General features: G+C 35.8%; 1 protein-coding gene across 6 annotated transcripts in view; it reads left to right on the top strand.

Moving 5' to 3' along the window:
• Positions 1-18,096, top strand: part of CHD7 (chromodomain helicase DNA binding protein 7) — a 131,159-nt gene that overhangs the window by 90,038 nt on the left and 23,025 nt on the right. For all 6 annotated transcript variants that reach the window (XM_027898082.1, XM_027898083.1, XM_027898081.1 and 3 more), the window contains 9 exons: positions 2,324-2,379; positions 3,789-3,903; positions 5,261-5,344; positions 6,304-6,441; positions 6,538-6,659; positions 7,096-7,339; positions 12,005-12,181; positions 13,495-13,638; positions 15,754-16,009. In XM_027898082.1, coding sequence (XP_027753883.1) covers positions 2,324-2,379; positions 3,789-3,903; positions 5,261-5,344; positions 6,304-6,441; positions 6,538-6,659; positions 7,096-7,339; positions 12,005-12,181; positions 13,495-13,638; positions 15,754-16,009 — 1,336 coding nt within the window. The remainder of the gene's footprint in view (positions 1-2,323; positions 2,380-3,788; positions 3,904-5,260; positions 5,345-6,303; positions 6,442-6,537; positions 6,660-7,095; positions 7,340-12,004; positions 12,182-13,494; positions 13,639-15,753; positions 16,010-18,096) is intronic.

The following is an 18,096-nucleotide window of genomic DNA, read 5'->3' as shown; positions in this document are numbered from 1 at the left end:
TCACAGCTGGCAGTGATCATTTGAAGCGTCCTGTGTTCCCTAAGTCTGCCATGTGTTATTTGAGGATGTCTCTGTAATCAGTTTTGGGAGAATTTTGCATAAATGTTCTATCTCACCTTTTTACCTGTTAATGTAAATGAATATGTAGTGGGAGTTGGACAGTGGCATCGGTGTCATAAGCTGCCATCTCATATATCCGAAACTGATGCACTGTTAATTCCTACTTGAGGGCTGGCAGTTGGAACTTGATTAGATGTTTGGAGGAGGGCGTAAATGTTGAATGCCAGACTAAGATTTTAAGAACATTTTTTCTGAAATACCTTTTACTTAAATGAATCTTTGAAGCACTCTCATAGAACATATAATAACATAGACCAGTTATTGCCTGTTAGACAATACAAAAGTGTTTTACTTGTGAGAGTTACAGGATTTATCAAGATCTACATTGTAAATTATTGTTATTAAGTTGGCAGCTGACAAAAAATGTGCTTGACTGAAATACTGTTGAGGGGGAGTTAAACTGGCTAATATGAAACCTCTGTGTAAAGGTGTTTAACCATGTTGTCGTTGTAAGATTGATGAATCTCAGAGGATTCGGATTTAACACTAGTCAAAGAGACTTGGCCACAATACATTTTAGAAAATAAAAGAATTTAATGTCTAAAAATTAGAGCTGACTTCTTAAAAACCAATTTTGCCTCAAGGCAGTGAATAAGTTCCAGATAATGTGATCTTCATTTATTAATGCTTCTTTTTTCAAAGCAGTTTTGATCTCTAAATATGAATACCTTCTTGAGAAAGACTCTTTTAATTTTCTTGTTTAAAGAAGAATCTTGATGGTCTTCAGATTCCTTCCTTTGACAGTGTCTTTGTAAATGACAGAAGTTTCTTCCCTGTGTTTAGGGACTGGGGATAGTTTGGACAGTTTATCTTCTTTGACAGAGGATTCAAGAAGATCAAGAAGTAGTACCAGGAATACCTTATCTTCCTTTTCTTTAGGGAGAAATAGTTGAAGTCTGGTGTTGCTTTTCTCTCTAGAAAGGAACAAGCAAACTGTGCTGGAGTGATATAAATGCTAAATTGATAAAATCCCTTGCTAGTCCAGATGCAAAGAAATACTATGTGAATCAGGGACTAGAAATGAATGAACTTTACTGTGCTAGAACAGTTTTATGCAGTTGCTACTGTTGTTCCTTAACCGCACTGCTGTGGAGGTAACATCTAGCCAGCAACTAGGAGACAATTCAAGTTTTAGCGTAGTCTCTCTTGTGTATATATATATTTTTTTCTCTCTCTTTTTAAAATGTGTGTATATAAATACAAAGAGTGTTGACTTACACAGCAGTCAACAGTTTTGTCTATTTAGTGCTGCATACAATATTTATTACAGATGTTGTTGTCCCTGATAAAGTATGTAAAACAGAAAATGCTCTTCTATTTAAAATTGTTCCAAAGTTCATTAGTAAACACAAACCGTTAATGTTGTGACATAAACTGAATTCTAAATGTGTGCCTGGTGCACTGTCCTTAGTTTGTCCTATGGCTGGGTTCAGGAGTAATTCAACAAAGTATTACATGCCATATGTTATGCAATACTTTGGCACTAGGGATGAGTTAAGGGTAGTCTCAACCCTTAGCACTGAATGCCCTTGGTTTTGCTGGTTTATATCACAATTTTAACCTTGCTCTAAATGTAGTTTTTGGGTGTTAATTTAATTTGGCTGCTCTGTATGTGAGACATCTTGCCTGAGTGAATTTAATTGCACCATTGAGTAAAACTAAAGCCATGAACACCAATGCACTAAAATTCTAGCAGAGGTATAAGGTTTAGTTTTATATGGCTTCTTGTTTGGAGTTATTAACTATATGGAGGAATAAACCCCTTTTAAAACTCTTTTTTAAAACATTACAAAACCCACAATGTAAAGTTACCATGAGCCAGCCAAAAATAATACATATGGCATTCAGGAGTGCAGTTGCTAATTGGCTGCTGCCTGAGAAAATGGTACACTTGGCTTCTACTTAACACTGTGGGTTTGGCAGAAAGCCAGATTTGGGGTGAGGTTGTGAATGAAGCTGCATGTGGTTAGGGAGGAGTTCAAATGATTCATGTCTTGGAAGTTGTAGTAAGCAGTGCAGTATGTACTTGGGTAAGCAGCTGGAGGAAACTCCTCACCCATGTCCTCCCCCACAAACCTTTTCCTACACCTCCTCTTGTGTATCTATGTGGGGACCTTATTCCATATTTCAGATAGCTTTTAATCATTTATAAATTGGGCTGTTTAGAGGTTTAATTCATGTTTCAACATTTCTTTTCTTTTAGATGGAGAACGGAGAGGAGGTAGAAATAGAGGAATTCTATGTAAAGTACAAAAACTTGTAAGTAAAGTTATAAGTTTGATTGCTATCTTTAAGTTCATGTAACTTCTACATAGTTTCCAAAAACTGGTTTTGTAATTTATATAACAGTTACTATTGAACTTTAAGCATATCTAATGTTTAATCCAAAACAGTGACAAATAAACAGGGAAATATCTTGCATTGGTAGTACTGAGTTTAATAGCATTGTTTAATTTGTGTTCTCTGCAGAATTAAATCCATAGGTAAAGTTGCTCTGCTATTAAAAGCTCTAAGGCTCGTTATGCATGCAGATTCATGAGCTCATGCTTACATAGCTGTGTAACACTTGTGCAAGCTACTCAAAAATAGTACGGTGTTGTTTCAAAAACAAGATTTGTGTTCAACAAAATGTCTAAGATAACAAACAAAGGAGATGGCGTTCAGTATTCCAATCGATCGTGGTCCCTCCATAAGAGGGATGTTAGAGTGGTGAGAGCAGCATGTTGTTTCACTTCGGGACTCTGAAACTGCAATGCAATCAGTATTTAAAATAAAATACTTCAGAGCTGAATAAGCTCACTTTTCTTGTAGAAAAAAATAGCATATCTTGTTTAATTTTACCAAATTTTCTATCTGAGAGACAGAAATCTGCTGAAAGTGAGTTTCTTGCAACTAACTGCATATGGTTGACTTCACTTTAAATATGCTGTCATTTTTTACCTTTTGCACTGTATTGTTTATTGCATGATGTTTAATTGCTTAATTGTAATTATTTAGTTCTATTACATAGATGTGTAATTTTTGTATTAACTATTCATGTCTTAGCAATAGAACTTTTGACAGACTCTAAATTTATAGAGTGGGAGAAGTCAGTTTGGCAGAGACGCTTTTTCTTACTCTGTTTTCTTAAAGAGAAATTATTACCACGGAGCTTCATTTACAAGAGGTTTTCTTTTCTTTCTGTCAGTGTTAAAACTGCAATTGACTCATAAGCAACTTCTAATTACAATGCTGTTCTCACAAAAATTATATAGGCTGTTAGTACTTAAAATGTTTGCATATTTTTATTAACTTCTAAAAACCCTACTCTTTGCTAGAATATATTGCTAAATAGTGACATTTATGATAAGTGTCTTGTATAGTAGTTATGTTTTAAGTATATCCAATAAAAGTCATCCTAACTTTGTGCCAAACACTAAATGTAGATGGTATATATTTAAATTTTGAGTGGGAGTTGTTTCTATTTCCTGACAAGTTTCTCTATTAGTTAGTATAATTACTTTCAGTAATGATGATTTGTTAATAACCTGTATGATAAAGAAGATAGTGTCCAGTTTTCCAAGCATAGCACTACAATGTGCAGGAAAGATGTAGTTATACTAGGGGGATACATAAGGATTGCAATGGAAGCAGTGTTTTGAGTAAGATTTTTCTGTTTCATCTTCTAGTTCTTACCTTCACTGTCAGTGGGCATCTGTGGAAGAGCTGGATAAAGACAAGAGAATTCAGCAGAAGATTAAGCGGTTTAAGGCAAAACAGGGCCAGAACAAATTCCTTTCAGAAGTACGATTTGTTTATTTCTTTTGGGTGCTTTAAGGAATATTCTTATGAGTTCTTGTTCTGTATACAAGCAGAACATTTTGAATAACTGTGGGATATATCAGTAGCATTTATTGTGGTAAAATGCAGAACCATTCTGGATGCAAGTCTTCCAGGTTTATGAAACTCAAGTGATCTATCCTGAGTGTATACTTTTTCCTCTAGTGGGTTTTTTGGGTTATTTTTAAAGTGAGTGGCCAGTTGTTTGCTTTGTAAGCATGACTGAATCAGTACCATGTCTCTTTTCTTGGGAGCTGATTATGCCAGAAAAAATGCATCCCATTTTTCTGTGTTATGGACTGCTGCTCACTAGGGATTCTAAGCTTTTTATCATCAATTTAATTTCACTTAGAGCCATAAGCAGTAATGTGGCAGGGGTCCTGTCAATAAAAGACTAGAACTGCTGATTTGTGTCTCTGAAAGCTTACCTTTCAGTAAAATGCTCTTTTAAGAAAAAAAAATCAGCTTCATCAGCTACTGTATTTATTTATTTATATTTATTTTACTATGTCATTCAAGCCAAACAAAACCTGTTGCAAATTGAAAACTTTCATTTGTTCTCAGTGAAGGCACCTGGAATTAGTTGTATATTCCTTTTTTTTATCCATTTCCAAATGGATCACAAGTTATTGTAAATACTTGGAATCTGTTCTTGCTTTAGAAAAGGCTTTTAAAATGTACATAGTCTTTAGTCTTTTTGTCTGTCTCTTCTCTTGGAGGGAATCTTAAAAATGTAAAATTAAACACAGTGCTTTAGTATGCAAGAGTATCTCATAAGTTGTTGGAGGGATAAGAAAGAACAAAACAAATTGTGATTTTTGGAGAAATTGTGTATGCATGCATTGTCTTTTCTCTGTTTTTGAAATAATAATCTTCAAATCTTGCTTATAAAACTGTTAGACAATTCCTGTAGTTAAAATAATCCAAAGGCACTTAGTGTACAAGGCTCTAATTTCTTTATGGCAAGCTGTAGTTTTCAAGAATGCTAAATGCATTGCATGCCATAAGCCTTTTCGATTGCTCATTAGTGAATTGTAATTTCACACTTCATTTAAAATATTCTTAAACATTCTCTCACAGTAAAAGGTTTCACACAGTAATTAAGAGGCCCAGTTAACAAAGTCTGAGAAGTCTGATTCCCTCACGGGGAATGATCTTGCTGAATTGTAGCATTTCAATTAACATGTTGAAGTTTGCCAAATATAAATTCTGTGTCACTGTGACCCAAAATATTATTGCCTAGTGAAATATATAATCATTTTTCCTCTCAGGAAGGGCTAATAGAGATATCTTTTATATTTTTGCCTCTCTCCTTGAACAGATTGATGATGAGCTTTTTAATCCAGATTATGTGGAAGTTGATCGAATCATGGATTTTTCACGTAGCACAGATGATAATGGAGAGGTAAACAAAACTTCTGGTGCATCTGTAGTCATATAGGCATTGTGTTTAGGATTTATTGTTTAGAAATGTGGATATATAATAAACACTTACAGAAGCTACCACAGTATATATGTGTAAAAAATAGGAACATGTTCAAGAAAACATTGACTAATACAGCAGTTTCCCTAAAATAAAGGGGGTTAAGTGAAAATTCCAAACTTCTTGTTTGAAATTTCTTCCAAAATTTTTCTTGGAATTTCTTCCAAGTTTCTTCCAAACTTACCTATATTTAAAACAAAATCCACCACAAAACAGCCAAACAACAACAGTAAAGGGGTGGTACTTAATACAGTAGGAGTATGATATCCATGCATATAATGCAGAATTTAAATGACAATTGCAAGAAAGAGTCTTAACTAAGTGTCATAATGGTTTAGACATGGTTTGGACTACCTGTTGGGGAAGAGTTCATGAATTCACTGTTTCTTCATTTTTAATGACTTGTTCAGCAGAACAAGATCATTTTTTCGTCCAGGAGATTCCTTTTTGGTTCTGGGAGAATAGAAAGCTTCACTGGCTGTGCCAGTGTTTCCATATTGCTCTGTCAGTGAATGGCAGTGGTTGAGTGGCCTGCTGGGAAGTTTTTGATGACACTGATAAAAGATGATTGTTGACTTTTTCCAATTTGTAGTAAATCATAGAAATTGTAAGGGTTGAAAAATTAATATTGTTTTACTTCTAAATTTTAGTCTAACCTTAGTGATTTCAAATGTAGTGTGCTTGTTTTAGTGAAACACCTGCATTCCCCACATTCTAATCTTGCTTGTCAAGGTGTCAACCTGCTGTTTGCTTATCCTTTTGGCTGATTCAGGTCTGGTAAAGCTTTTTGAATTTTATCTGGCCTGCAGATCTCCTGTAAAAATGGTTGCACTTTTATTCTTTCTATATTGTGATGTAATATTATTTTTGTCTTAACAAAGCCTGTAACGCATTATCTGGTGAAATGGTGTTCGCTTCCTTATGAAGACAGCACTTGGGAGCTCAAGCAAGACATCGACCAAGCTAAGATCGAAGAATTTGAGAAACTGATGTCTAGGGAGCCAGAAATGGAGCGTGTGGTAAGAATTGGCTCCATATAGAGGATTTTATTTGAAAATAGTAAAGTAATGTGGTCTTTTAGAAACCACTAATGGGATTTGCTGTATTTGAAACAGGAGAGACCTCCTGCCGATGACTGGAAGAAATCGGAGAGTTCCAGGGAGTATAAAAACAATAACAAACTCAGGGAATACCAGTTGGAGGGAGTAAACTGGCTTCTTTTCAATTGGTACAACAGGTACGTAAAACATTGCTTACTGCTGAACCCTGCTTTGGAAAAGCTTATTTGAAATGATAACCTTTTAAAGTAATCATCTAAATCGAGGTTTTAGAATCATTTACGTCTCATTTTTTGCTGTGGGAGTCATATACAAACTAATTTGGGGTGGAATATGAATATTTCAGATAGATTCTTGTGGCAAATGCTTTGGGTTCGTGCATACCCCCGCTGCCCCTTCCTTCCTGTTGTGAACTTGAGAAGTACATAGAAAGGATATATCCATGCTTATTGCATCACAAATCATAGTATTTGTTTAAAATGAAAAAAGATTATGATGTCTTTTTAGTGTAAACTTGGCATTTTAAAACTATATGGTTTATTCAGGCTATCTTCTGATTTTCTATGTTTTAAGTTAGGAATAAATCATTCAGATTGTTCTTACTATTGTTTTCAGACGAAACTGCATTTTAGCAGATGAAATGGGGTTGGGAAAGACTATCCAGTCCATTACGTTTCTCTATGAGATATATTTGAAAGGAATCCACGGTCCTTTCTTGGTTATTGCACCGTTGTCCACAATTCCCAACTGGGAAAGGGAGTTCCGCACCTGGACAGAGTTAAATGTGGTTGTGTATCATGGGAGTCAAGCAAGTCGACGGACCATTCAGTTGTATGAAATGTATTTCAAAGATCCACAGGTAAAAGCTCTTTCGTGATTTTATTTCTTCTCTTTTTTGTATATGCTTTAACCTGTTGTTTATTAATTTAAGCATCAATTAGTTTTGCAGTACCGATATATTAGGTTTTAGCTAATAAAGAGGATACGTGTATTAATAAGGAGAGTGCTTTTTAATAGCAACCAAATAGTAGATCAGCTGGAAATAGAGAGGCACCAAGGGATGGTGCAACTCTTACTTAGAGCTTCATTGTTTCATGAAAGCTTTTTGTTACTATGCATTCCTGAGGAGAGCTGGCAGAAAAGATTCTTAATGGAGAAACTACTTTAATTGAAACTAAAGTCAAAAATCAATCTTTGCCTACCATTCCAGGAAAGACCTGCTTCCAGAAATTAGACTTGTTGATACTTCTTTATCAAATTTTGTAAAAGTCAGAATATATTTTGAATCTGTGTTACTGTGCTCAGGTTGAATAGGTCATATGAGTGAAGGAAAGCAGGTACAGAAAAGATTAAGGGTAGAAACAAAAAATTGTTTGGAAAACAGAAGCTAAGAAGAGCAACAGACTTCTACTCTTAAATGTATGGCTTTTCCCAGAGTATACAGAATTGGGGGAAAATAATGTGCGTACATGGAATGATATTGCAAAACAATATAATCCTCTTCACTTAAAAGGAAAAATAAAGCATGGAAGTTCAACCTGATTTGATATATTGTGGAGTATTATTTTCAACTGAGCTTAAAGAAGTGATAGTGGTGAATTCATACATTTAGATTTTCTGTAAAGCATTTGATTTTATGCCACTGGATATTTTGATTAATAAACTAGAAGGATATAAAATCAATATGGCACACATTAAGTGGATTTAAAACTGGCTAACTGATATGTCTTGATGTAATTGTAAATGAGAAATGATTTGCATTTCCAGCATAGTTCTTCAGGGATTGGTTTGTGTCCATGAGCTATGTAACGCTTTTATCAATGACCTGAAAGAAAACATAAAATCATTACTGGTGAAGTTTTCAAATGATGCAAAGATGGGGGAGAGTGCTAAATAATTAGGACAGTTCATGCGTACAGAGTAAGCTGTGTTACTTAATAAATGGGATCCAAGCTAACAATACTCAGAATAGCTAAATATAGGGCTATCCTTGTGGGCAAGGAATGAAGATTCTTACTGTAGGCAAAGAGCTCGGCTCTGGGAAGCTGTAAGACAAATGCAGATTCTTTTGTGCCATGGCACACGACCAGTTAAATATGAATTCATACTGTGAGACTGTGGTGAAAAGGGCTCTTGTGTAGGAGGAAACAAATCTTTAATAAGGGTGAGAGAAATTACAGCATTCTTCTCTTTGTCAGTAATGTGGTGGGTAGTCCTGCTTAGCTCTCACTTCCTGTCCTCGAAAAGAGCGCTGAAAAACTGTAGTCTTAGAGCAAAGCTATGAGGGTGTTTGCAAGATATAAAATATTCTTTTACAGGGAAAGAACTCATAAAAAACTCTTTTGAAAGTGATGACTGTGGCACAACTTGACATGCCGTTAAGACAAACAGAAATAGAATCACGTCTTAAATATAGTAGAAAAATGCAAAGCAATTTATATTGGTTAGACGTCACGTCTGTTTGGTCTTGGTAATTTATCAAAGAAACTTTAAAGTCAAAATCATATACCTGGTTGTTAAAGATTTAGTTGAATAAGAGTTGCTGAGGTCCAATGGTGCGGAGAAGTTGTAGATGCCCCATCCCTGGAAGTGTTCAAGACCAGGTTGGATGGAACTTAGCAAGCCAGTTTAGTGAAAGATGTTCCTGTCCACAGCAGGGGCTTGGAACTAGATGATCTAAAAGGTCTCAACCCAGGCCATTCTATGATTCTATGACATTCCTTACAATTATTATTACATTTAGATTCTTACCTAGATGTGTAGTATACAAATGAACTGGAATTGAAATAATTTTTAAAAATTATTTCTTAGCAGAGATTGATATTCTAAAAATTTGGATTTATACAAATACCATCTCTACTGAAATGTTTCCTGTGTTAAAAATCATGTTTGTTTGTTATTTAAGTGGTGCTTGTTCTCAGCATGTTCTTCCCCTTAGGATACAGCAGTTACCTAGCATGAACCCTGAAGGAATGTCATCAGAAAAATCCCACTTACTGTGCAGATTCTTAGTGTTATTTTGCCAATACTGTTTTGTTGATCTAAAGGCAACTAAAAGGATTTACAGCAAGATGCTGCAGAAAGTTTGGTCTCCCTGTTGCCATATTCTTAACTCGCCTCTTGCAGTGAGCATGGCAGTCATTTAACCCCATAGCGAGTAATGACAAAGCACTCATGGCAATGAGAAAATGAATCATTTTCTGCTAGCTTTGCTCCCTGAACTAGCTTAAGAGGAGATTCAGACAATTGCTACGTTTGCAGATAAAGGAGAAAGGGAGTGAACTCACCCTTTTGGTGGCAACTAGCTTAGATGTGTCACCTTCTGTGTTCCATTCTTTTATGATGATGTCAGCTGTGAAATGCATGGTAGAAACTGAATTATGGGGGGAAAAAAGTCTCTTCATATTCTGACAAAATAGTCCCCATGTAGTGTTCAGTCTGGTGTTCTCTAATCGTTATTGGGTGTATGATGGGAGACAAGAAGGGAGAGAAAGAAGACAGGATTTGGCAGTTTCATTTCTAGTTCTCTTGCCAAACACATCAACCAAGACATCAGCATCTTTGGCTTTTTAGGTCTTAATGTGAAAAGAAGCCTCTCAAGCTGAGCTGTTTCTCAAAAAGACAACTGAACATTGAGAAAGTCTGAGTGGCTTTGAAGGGCTATAACGAGAGACAGCATGCATATAAAGCACCAATCCATCTGCAGTAGTGTGGTTTTTCAGAGTCAACACCAGTTATCAGAGTCAAGTTGTGGTGAAATGCTAGAGAGTTGTTGACGACAAAATAAATTTTTGTAGTGGTGTGACTTCAACAGTAAGGATATGGTATTACCAGAGACATTCTGCTTGTGAGATTCTCATTGAGAAGTCTGTTCTGGTGTTCTTGAGCAATATAACTGAAAAGTCCTTCTAGGGAACCTTCCCTGGGTGGAATATTAAATAAAACATTTGCTTCTCTGAAGTGTTCTACCTCTTAGAAGGAGTTCTGTTTTAAGATCAAGAAAACTATATATGCCAAATGGATCTAATGGCAGAGGCCTGTGAAAGAGTTGACTTGTGATGGAAGTTTACTTGGCTCGTGAAAAGGTCGCAGCATTTCAATTAGCTGGCTTTCAAAACTGCCCACTTAGTATATCTTCATCTGTTGTTTGTTAAGTAGCAACCTTTTTTGTCCCTAAGAAGATAAATGTTTCTGGACTATGCCATGAGAAAGCATTGTTGAGCTGGTCATTACTCCTTCTGAAATGTTCTTGATGTGAGAAGGCAGATTTAATGCTGAGTTTAGGATATCAGGTTTCCAATCATTTTACTGAATCAGTAGCCAGTTCTGATCTCTAAGGTTTGGAGAGGATTATATGCAGGTCACTTACAAAAGGATTCAGTCTTGCACAGGTCTAAAGGAAGAAATGGTCACCTTACTGTAAAATATCTGTTTCTTTTGAAATGTATTCAGTATACAACCCCTGACAGAGTCCTGCTTTGAAAACGTAGAATGACTTTGAACTTGTGTAAAGCCCATCCTTAGAGAGGCAGTTTTTCTGCACAGACCCAGTGACACTGGAGATTCCAAATTGCATTTTTCTTTGAACAGCGTTGGGAAGAAGCATAGCATAATGTCAGAAAGATGCTCATTTCATGTTCACGAGTTAAGTTTGTTCAGGCTGGGGTTTTTGTAAAGACTCCTTGTATCAGCGCTGAAAATAAGATTCTTTATGAATGATAGTGAATATGGTGCCAGAAATCAAGTTCATTATCCTGTTAAACTTTGCTTAACACGGATATACAAAAATATTATGGAATTGTATGCAATCTCCATTTAAGAGTTCAGATATTTGCTTCTTTCAAAGCTGTTTACTAGAGTTGTTGTAAATGCCCCATCCCTGCAATTGTTCAAGGCTATGTTGAACAGAGCTTTGAGCAAACTGATAGAGTAGAAAGTTTCGGGGCTCATGGCAGAGAGTTTTAGGACTAGATTATCTTTAAGGTCCCTTCCAGCCCAAGCTGTTCTATGAGTTATAGGTGTTTTGAATATAGTGTCCACCAGGAAAAAAATTACTGGAGAGCACAATATTCAAGTGGTCATAAAAAGGAAGCCTTAGTGCACTTCTGCCCTATTTGGATTGTTTGGGAGGACCTTCACATACCTTTGATTTTAAAGAAAAAAGAATTCTCTTGACAAAGGCTGAAAATCTTGTTTGAATATTGCAGCAATACATTAATACCTCAAGGCATTAGTATAATTCATATGAATTACAACTGAAATACTTGTATAACTTCTTTGTAATGAGTATGCAGTGGTTCTGTGGGCCTTTTTACAAAATTAAAAACACCTATCATGAAGCCAGCAGCAAACTTTTGCATTTGGATTCCCTGATTTAGTCAGCAGTAATGATGTAATTTACTTTAAATGAAAAATTTGCTCATTGTTCTGTTTTGTATTTTTAAACAATAAATTTTGAAGATGAAACAAATTATTTCCTTTCTTTGCCGGGGAGTTTACTTTTAATGTTTGCTTCTTTTTTTAGGGTCGTGTGATAAAGGGGTCCTACAAGTTCCATGCCATTATCACAACATTCGAAATGATCTTGACTGACTGCCCGGAGCTGCGTAACATTCCATGGCGTTGCGTGGTCATTGATGAGGCCCACAGGCTGAAAAACAGGAACTGTAAGCTTTTGGAAGGACTCAAGATGATGGACCTGGTCAGTGTGAACATGTCTATTTTTATAACTTCTGATTTATGATTTAAGCTAGAAGTAAAACAAAAGGTTTTCTTCTGAAGTAAATCACCAAGTGTTAGGAAGAGTAAGGTGAAAGAATGCAGATGAGAAAGTCTGTAAAATGCCTGGAAGCATATGCATACCTTCAGTTTTGGAGTGCTGGTGCTTAATAAGTTTCTTCATTGATTTAGACCTAGAATTATGTGGATTCTGTTAAGAGAATCAAGATAAATTTAGTCTTTTCTTTCTCTCCTTTCATGTGACTTAACCCATAGTCACTTCTTCACATAGGCATTTATTTAAAAGTATAATGTGGTCAGGAGACCAAATTCAGCCATGAGAGTTAAACTGCTCTGCATTAATATCAGCTCTAATGTTAATTTGTTGTGTGGCCATAAGGATGTTCTTTCAGAGTGACTAAGTAAGTTTGTTTCTGATGTGACATAATTATGTATTATGGATACAAAATAGGTGTATTAAGCACAGAGAGAAAAATAAGATAGTATAAAGGTATTTAGCATTTAAAGGACACAATAATTATTTTTTTTTGTGGTCAGAAGATTCTTTTAAAATGTAAGGAGAATGCAGTCATGCTAAGTTAATAACTAAGTTTGTAAAAATGCTGTATACAATTTATTGTCCTTATTACTGTTACTATTAGAGGAAAGCTGAACTTATAGTAGTGGCAGTAGATAGAGATATGGGACTTCTCACGCTGGTTCTTGTTATGCTACTATGTCGTGTTAGACTGTGGGCTGGTTGCTTAACCTCTCTGGGCTCCTCCTCTAAAGCAATATGCAACTGTTACTGGTCTCTGCCCATCTCATGCTCTGTAACATTTAGTAGGACAGAAGAACTCTGCTTCAGGTTTACTGTGTTAGAAACTTAATGCCTGCTCTGAGGAGATTAATGCACTGAGGTCTATTGGACGTGTGATAAATCGATGGATTTTTACTGGAAGTGATGGTATAAGTTCAACTGTAATTTTGTCATTTAAAGTTCATTGTACTTGTGACAGACCTGGGATGGTCTGAATCAGTGAAATCTTTTCTTGTGTCTTGGAGGACTTTTGAAGGTGCTTAAATAGTGAAGTATTTTTCTGAGCTATAGCTGAAGAGAGGCCAGAGTACCAGTTAGAAATGTCTTGAAAAGAGTTTTGTGTAAGTAGCTGGGGGAGGGGAAAGGAAGCAAAGATAAGACAGACATATGGTGATGAGAGGAAGTAATTTTGTGTATTTTTCCATTGAAAATTAATTGAGATGAATTCCTAGGCAACTATTTCTTAACTATTTCAGGAACATAAAGTGCTGCTTACTGGAACCCCTTTGCAAAATACTGTAGAAGAGCTATTTAGCTTGCTTCACTTCTTGGAACCAGGTCGCTTCCCATCAGAAACCACATTCATGCAAGAATTTGGGGATCTTAAAACTGAAGAGCAGGTAAACTTACCTTACACAGTTAGTTTTCTGTTTAGATATTCTGAATTTATCCATCTTATTACCTCTGAACTTCATTACTTATTCTAACAAATAATACTTATTTGCTTATTGGAAGACCACAGTGGGTTTATCCCTGTTTTTTTGTTTGTTTTCATTTTGTTAAGTTTTTTGCTTTTTGACCAAAAGTTGCTTCCCTCTGTTAAAATGTAGTGTTTAAAAATAGGGGTTGTGTGTCTTGTAGTGCTTACTGGATGAAAATACTCCTTAGAGAATTAACTTGTCAGTTGACATTCTTCCTTAAATATCAGTATCATTGAGGGTATTGTCCTCTGTAACTTCTGTGGAATTAACATCTGAGAGTTTTTTAAGTGACTTCTGTGCCAACAGGAACATACTTGAAACCCAGTTCAGCAAATGGATGGAGGGTTTTTTTTGACTCAGAAACAGATTTTTCAAGCTGTCCTAAAAGAGATGCTTAAATCAATATACAGTGCAGCATGTTTTATATTTGAAATGTAAAACGTTTCCTTGTATGTATGAAATTTTTTTTTTTAAAAAGCCAAATCACATTAACATTAGCAGTTAACTGAAACATGGCTTCTTCATTTGGCCCTTCGCAACCTATGACTAAAATTGCATGCATTTTTGGGTACAGTTTTGTTCTCTTTTTCTGAAAATTTGATTTCTGATATCTCTTAACTCTTATCTGCTTGAATTTGTTGACTTTCTTTGAGAGCGACTCTTCCATAGGTAGTAGTCTAAATTACAAAATAGCTCTTCCCCCAGCCCCTTATGTCCTGTCAAAATCATAGGATATGTTTCCACAGATGGTGCAGGCTATTGCATGCTAGTCAGAATGGACCCTAACCTGATTGAAAGTGAGCCAGCTCTGATCCAGAAGCCATGTAGTCCTGTCATTTCAGTGTTTGAACTGGAGTTAATATCTCCGAATTCTCAAAGTAGCTTTTGTCTGGCCAGCTCACAGTGACTGGAAGCTTTTGAAGCCATACGTGGAGCTATTACTAAAGTAGTGCCGTTTGTTATGAACGGATTTAGAGCCTGGATTGCTTGACCCAACCAGTTCTGGAAGAACTTCCTTCTCTGTTGACAGACACACAATTAGATGTTTTGGAATTGGATTTCTCTTGCAAGTGATGGTACAGATTATGTGCTAACGATTTGGGGTTTCTCCTCCATTCCTTGCAATCCTATTTCATGTGTTTTTTTTAATTCTTCATCCTACCATACTAATCTATCTTTTTTCTCCTGAAGTTGCCTTAGTAATAAGGGAATGATGTGAATTCAGTGTCTTTTGTTCATGATGATCAGGAGATGATGACCAGTTTCAGGGAGAATTATTAGCTCTTCAGCATGAGGTAGTTTGTACTTTGAGAGACAACCTAAAACAACCTAAATGCCAGTCTTTTTCTTTTTTTTTTTTTTTTTAATATGGAATACATTTAAACTTTTTATGTAAGGGAATTTACAAAAAATTGAAGAAACTTAGCTTTTTTTTTTAAGGAAAATGGACATTTTTTTCTTTTCCCCTTCCACTCTTTAGGATGTGTCTTAAAGTATATGCCACAAAACCTGGAGACACTAAAAAGTATCAGTCTTAAAGATAAAATGTTTTCATTTTTAGACTAGGCCTAAATAGTTTTCTGCTTAAGTCGATGTCAAAACTAGCGAAATAAGAAGATAATTAGAAGCAGATCTCTGAAGGGGGAAAATAGTATTAAATACTGTTTAGTGATTAGAAGTGAACTGCAAAAGTTGATCTACAGATCTTGCTTATATAGCTGTACACAGGGTTAGCTCTGCATGACTTGTGTGCAGTACCGTCCTTGTCTAGAAAGATAGTTCTGAGGTCTTTTTCATAACAGACATCACCAAACAGAAGGGCTACGCACTAAACATTGACTTTAGAAGTGTGTATGTCACTGAGTTAATGAGGAGAACTCAGTCTCTAGGCCACTGAGGAAAGATTTGTTACAAATGCTCTCTGCTTGGGATTTGAGGTAGGAAAGAAGGACTTTAGAATTAAGGAAATTGAAAAATGAATATTTGAAGCCTTGCAGTTTTAATTCAGTTATTTATTAAACATCTGTTTTCCAGGTGCAAAAACTCCAAGCTATATTGAAGCCGATGATGCTGAGACGTCTCAAGGAGGATGTAGAAAAGAACCTGGCCCCCAAAGAGGAAACTATCATTGAAGTTGAGCTGACAAATATTCAGAAGAAATACTATCGTGCTATTCTTGAAAAGAATTTCACATTTCTTTCCAAGGGTGGAGGTCAGGCAAATGTACCTAATCTTTTAAACACTATGATGGAACTAAGAAAATGCTGCAATCATCCATACCTTATTAATGGTAGGCCTCCTGTTTTTCTCCTCATTTGAAAAACGTTTTTAAGGATATTCAGTAGGTACAAATTCTATTCTAGTGTGTCTTTTTGTTTATTCATGTGTTTTAAGTAGAAAAGTGAGATAGCTTTTTAGGTTTCATAGGATTTGTGCTAGCCAGGACACCACTGCTTTTGCAGACATCTGTGCTTCTTTCCATGACTTCCTAGCCCTGATAAAGTTAGTGTTAATATTATCAAGTTTTCTTTCTGTTATTTCTGACAAAAACAACTTCAGTTATTGTGCAGGTTGTTGGATGCTGGCATGAATATGGCAGACTTTTTATTCAGTTATAGTTAGCTGCTACTTAATTTCTTGATGTAGAACATTATTAGATAGTGATTTAAAAATTCTGAATAAAAGTTGCAGGGTAAGAAATCATGACCAGGCCTTCTTTTATAGCCACATGTTATCAGTTCATTTTCTTAATATAACTAGTAGTAAGAAAAAGATTAATATGAATGTCATCTTAGGTTTTAAAGATTGGTTTTCAGTATGATGCTATTGGTTTTAGATCAGGATTACCCTTGGCAAGTACTGTGGAAACACAGAATATTTTTTCTAAGTTGAAAGGAACCCATAGGCGTTATTGAGTCCAACTCCCTACTCCTCACAGGACTACGTAAAATTAAATCATACGGCTTAGGGTCATCCAGATGATCCCTGAACTCTGACTTGTGGTGCTGTGACCACTTCTCTGGGGAGCCTGTTCCAGTGACCAACCAGATGATAAAGCTAGCAGCTATAACTGTCTGAAGTATGCTAAACTTGCACGTGTTGGTCAGTTCTTCCCTTTGAGGTTGTAACACAAGCCTCTGTACAGGGTTACATTCTACTAATTTCATGTTTCCCAACTCTTCTTCCTTAGTGTATATGGTTTATGCTATGTTTGGTTTAATGCTGGTTATAAGCTTTATGATGGAAGACTGTTTTGTTTGAGAGCCATATGTGATTGCAGTTTTTTTAATTGTATGACTTCCATATTGCAGTACTTAAGTTTTTGTCCTTGACATTTTTTGTTTCAGTGGAGGGGGGTGGAATCTTAAACTGATTCATGAAATTACATCTAGGTTTTTTTCCTGCACAAGTAATTATTTCAAAGACATGACACAGGGTTACCCCAAAGTGCTTCAACTCAGCCATGCTGGTGGCTGCTCAAATTCTAAACTCATATGAGCATAGAGTAAAGTCTTTGCCTTGTGGTTCTGGTGCAGAGTTTGTTGAGGATTTTTTGTTGATTTTTTTGTTTGTTTTGTTTTACGTTAATCCATTAAATGAATGACTTTATCAGAAAATAGTTTAGGATGTTCAAGTTATGAGCTTCTGAACTTGATGCTTCTTAGCATTCAGATAGTTTTAACCTTGCCGTCATTTTCCCTTAGTTCTTGTTTGCTAAAAGAAATAAACTGAGTATTTTGCTGCTACTTTGTTTTGTCAAATGGAGCTCATGAGTAGTGCTTGCAGTATTGCCTACAGCAGTGATCTTTTTTCCTCAGAAGGCTTGTATCATTTAATGTCATTTAGGGACTGCTGAAGTCCAGGTGGTTATTTGAAAAATTGCAAATATTTTCTTATGACTGTATCTTTACCCTAATAAAAGGGGGTGGGTTTGTTTCTGGAATGCATTTGCCTTTGTAACATGTTTGTGATTTTTGAACCTTCGGACTTGCTTGGTCTCACTCAGCAACACGGCAGGTGGGTCGAGCCTTCAGATTTGAGGGGAAAAAGAAATAAATCAACTGTTATTAGCATGGAGATGGAACTAAACAAATATGTCCTTTGTAGTTCTAGGACAGAAAATACATCCTATAGTTGTATGAACCCAAGGTTTTATTTTGTTGACCGATAATCAATGTCTTTGTACTTAGTGTGATGACACAAGTTTATTGTAGTTCTCTTAAGAGGTCTTGCTGTGCTGGTACTTACCATTGCATAATGTTCTGATGAGTGATTTGTTGCAGTAGCAAGTTCTGTTCTTGAGACTTAGATGTTTTTTTAAAAGTTTCACTGAATCTTTCTTATTTTCTTAGGAGTTTGCAGGTTTTGTGAGCAAGC

Source organism: Empidonax traillii, unplaced genomic scaffold (genome assembly GCF_003031625.1).
Source record: "Empidonax traillii isolate 1590-97213 ecotype Southwest subspecies unplaced genomic scaffold, ASM303162v1 scaffold578:size403431, whole genome shotgun sequence".
Classification (NCBI taxonomy): Eukaryota; Metazoa; Chordata; class Aves; order Passeriformes; family Tyrannidae; genus Empidonax; species Empidonax traillii.
Note: the sequence above shows the minus strand (reverse complement) of the source record. Positions and strands in the feature narration are given on the sequence as shown.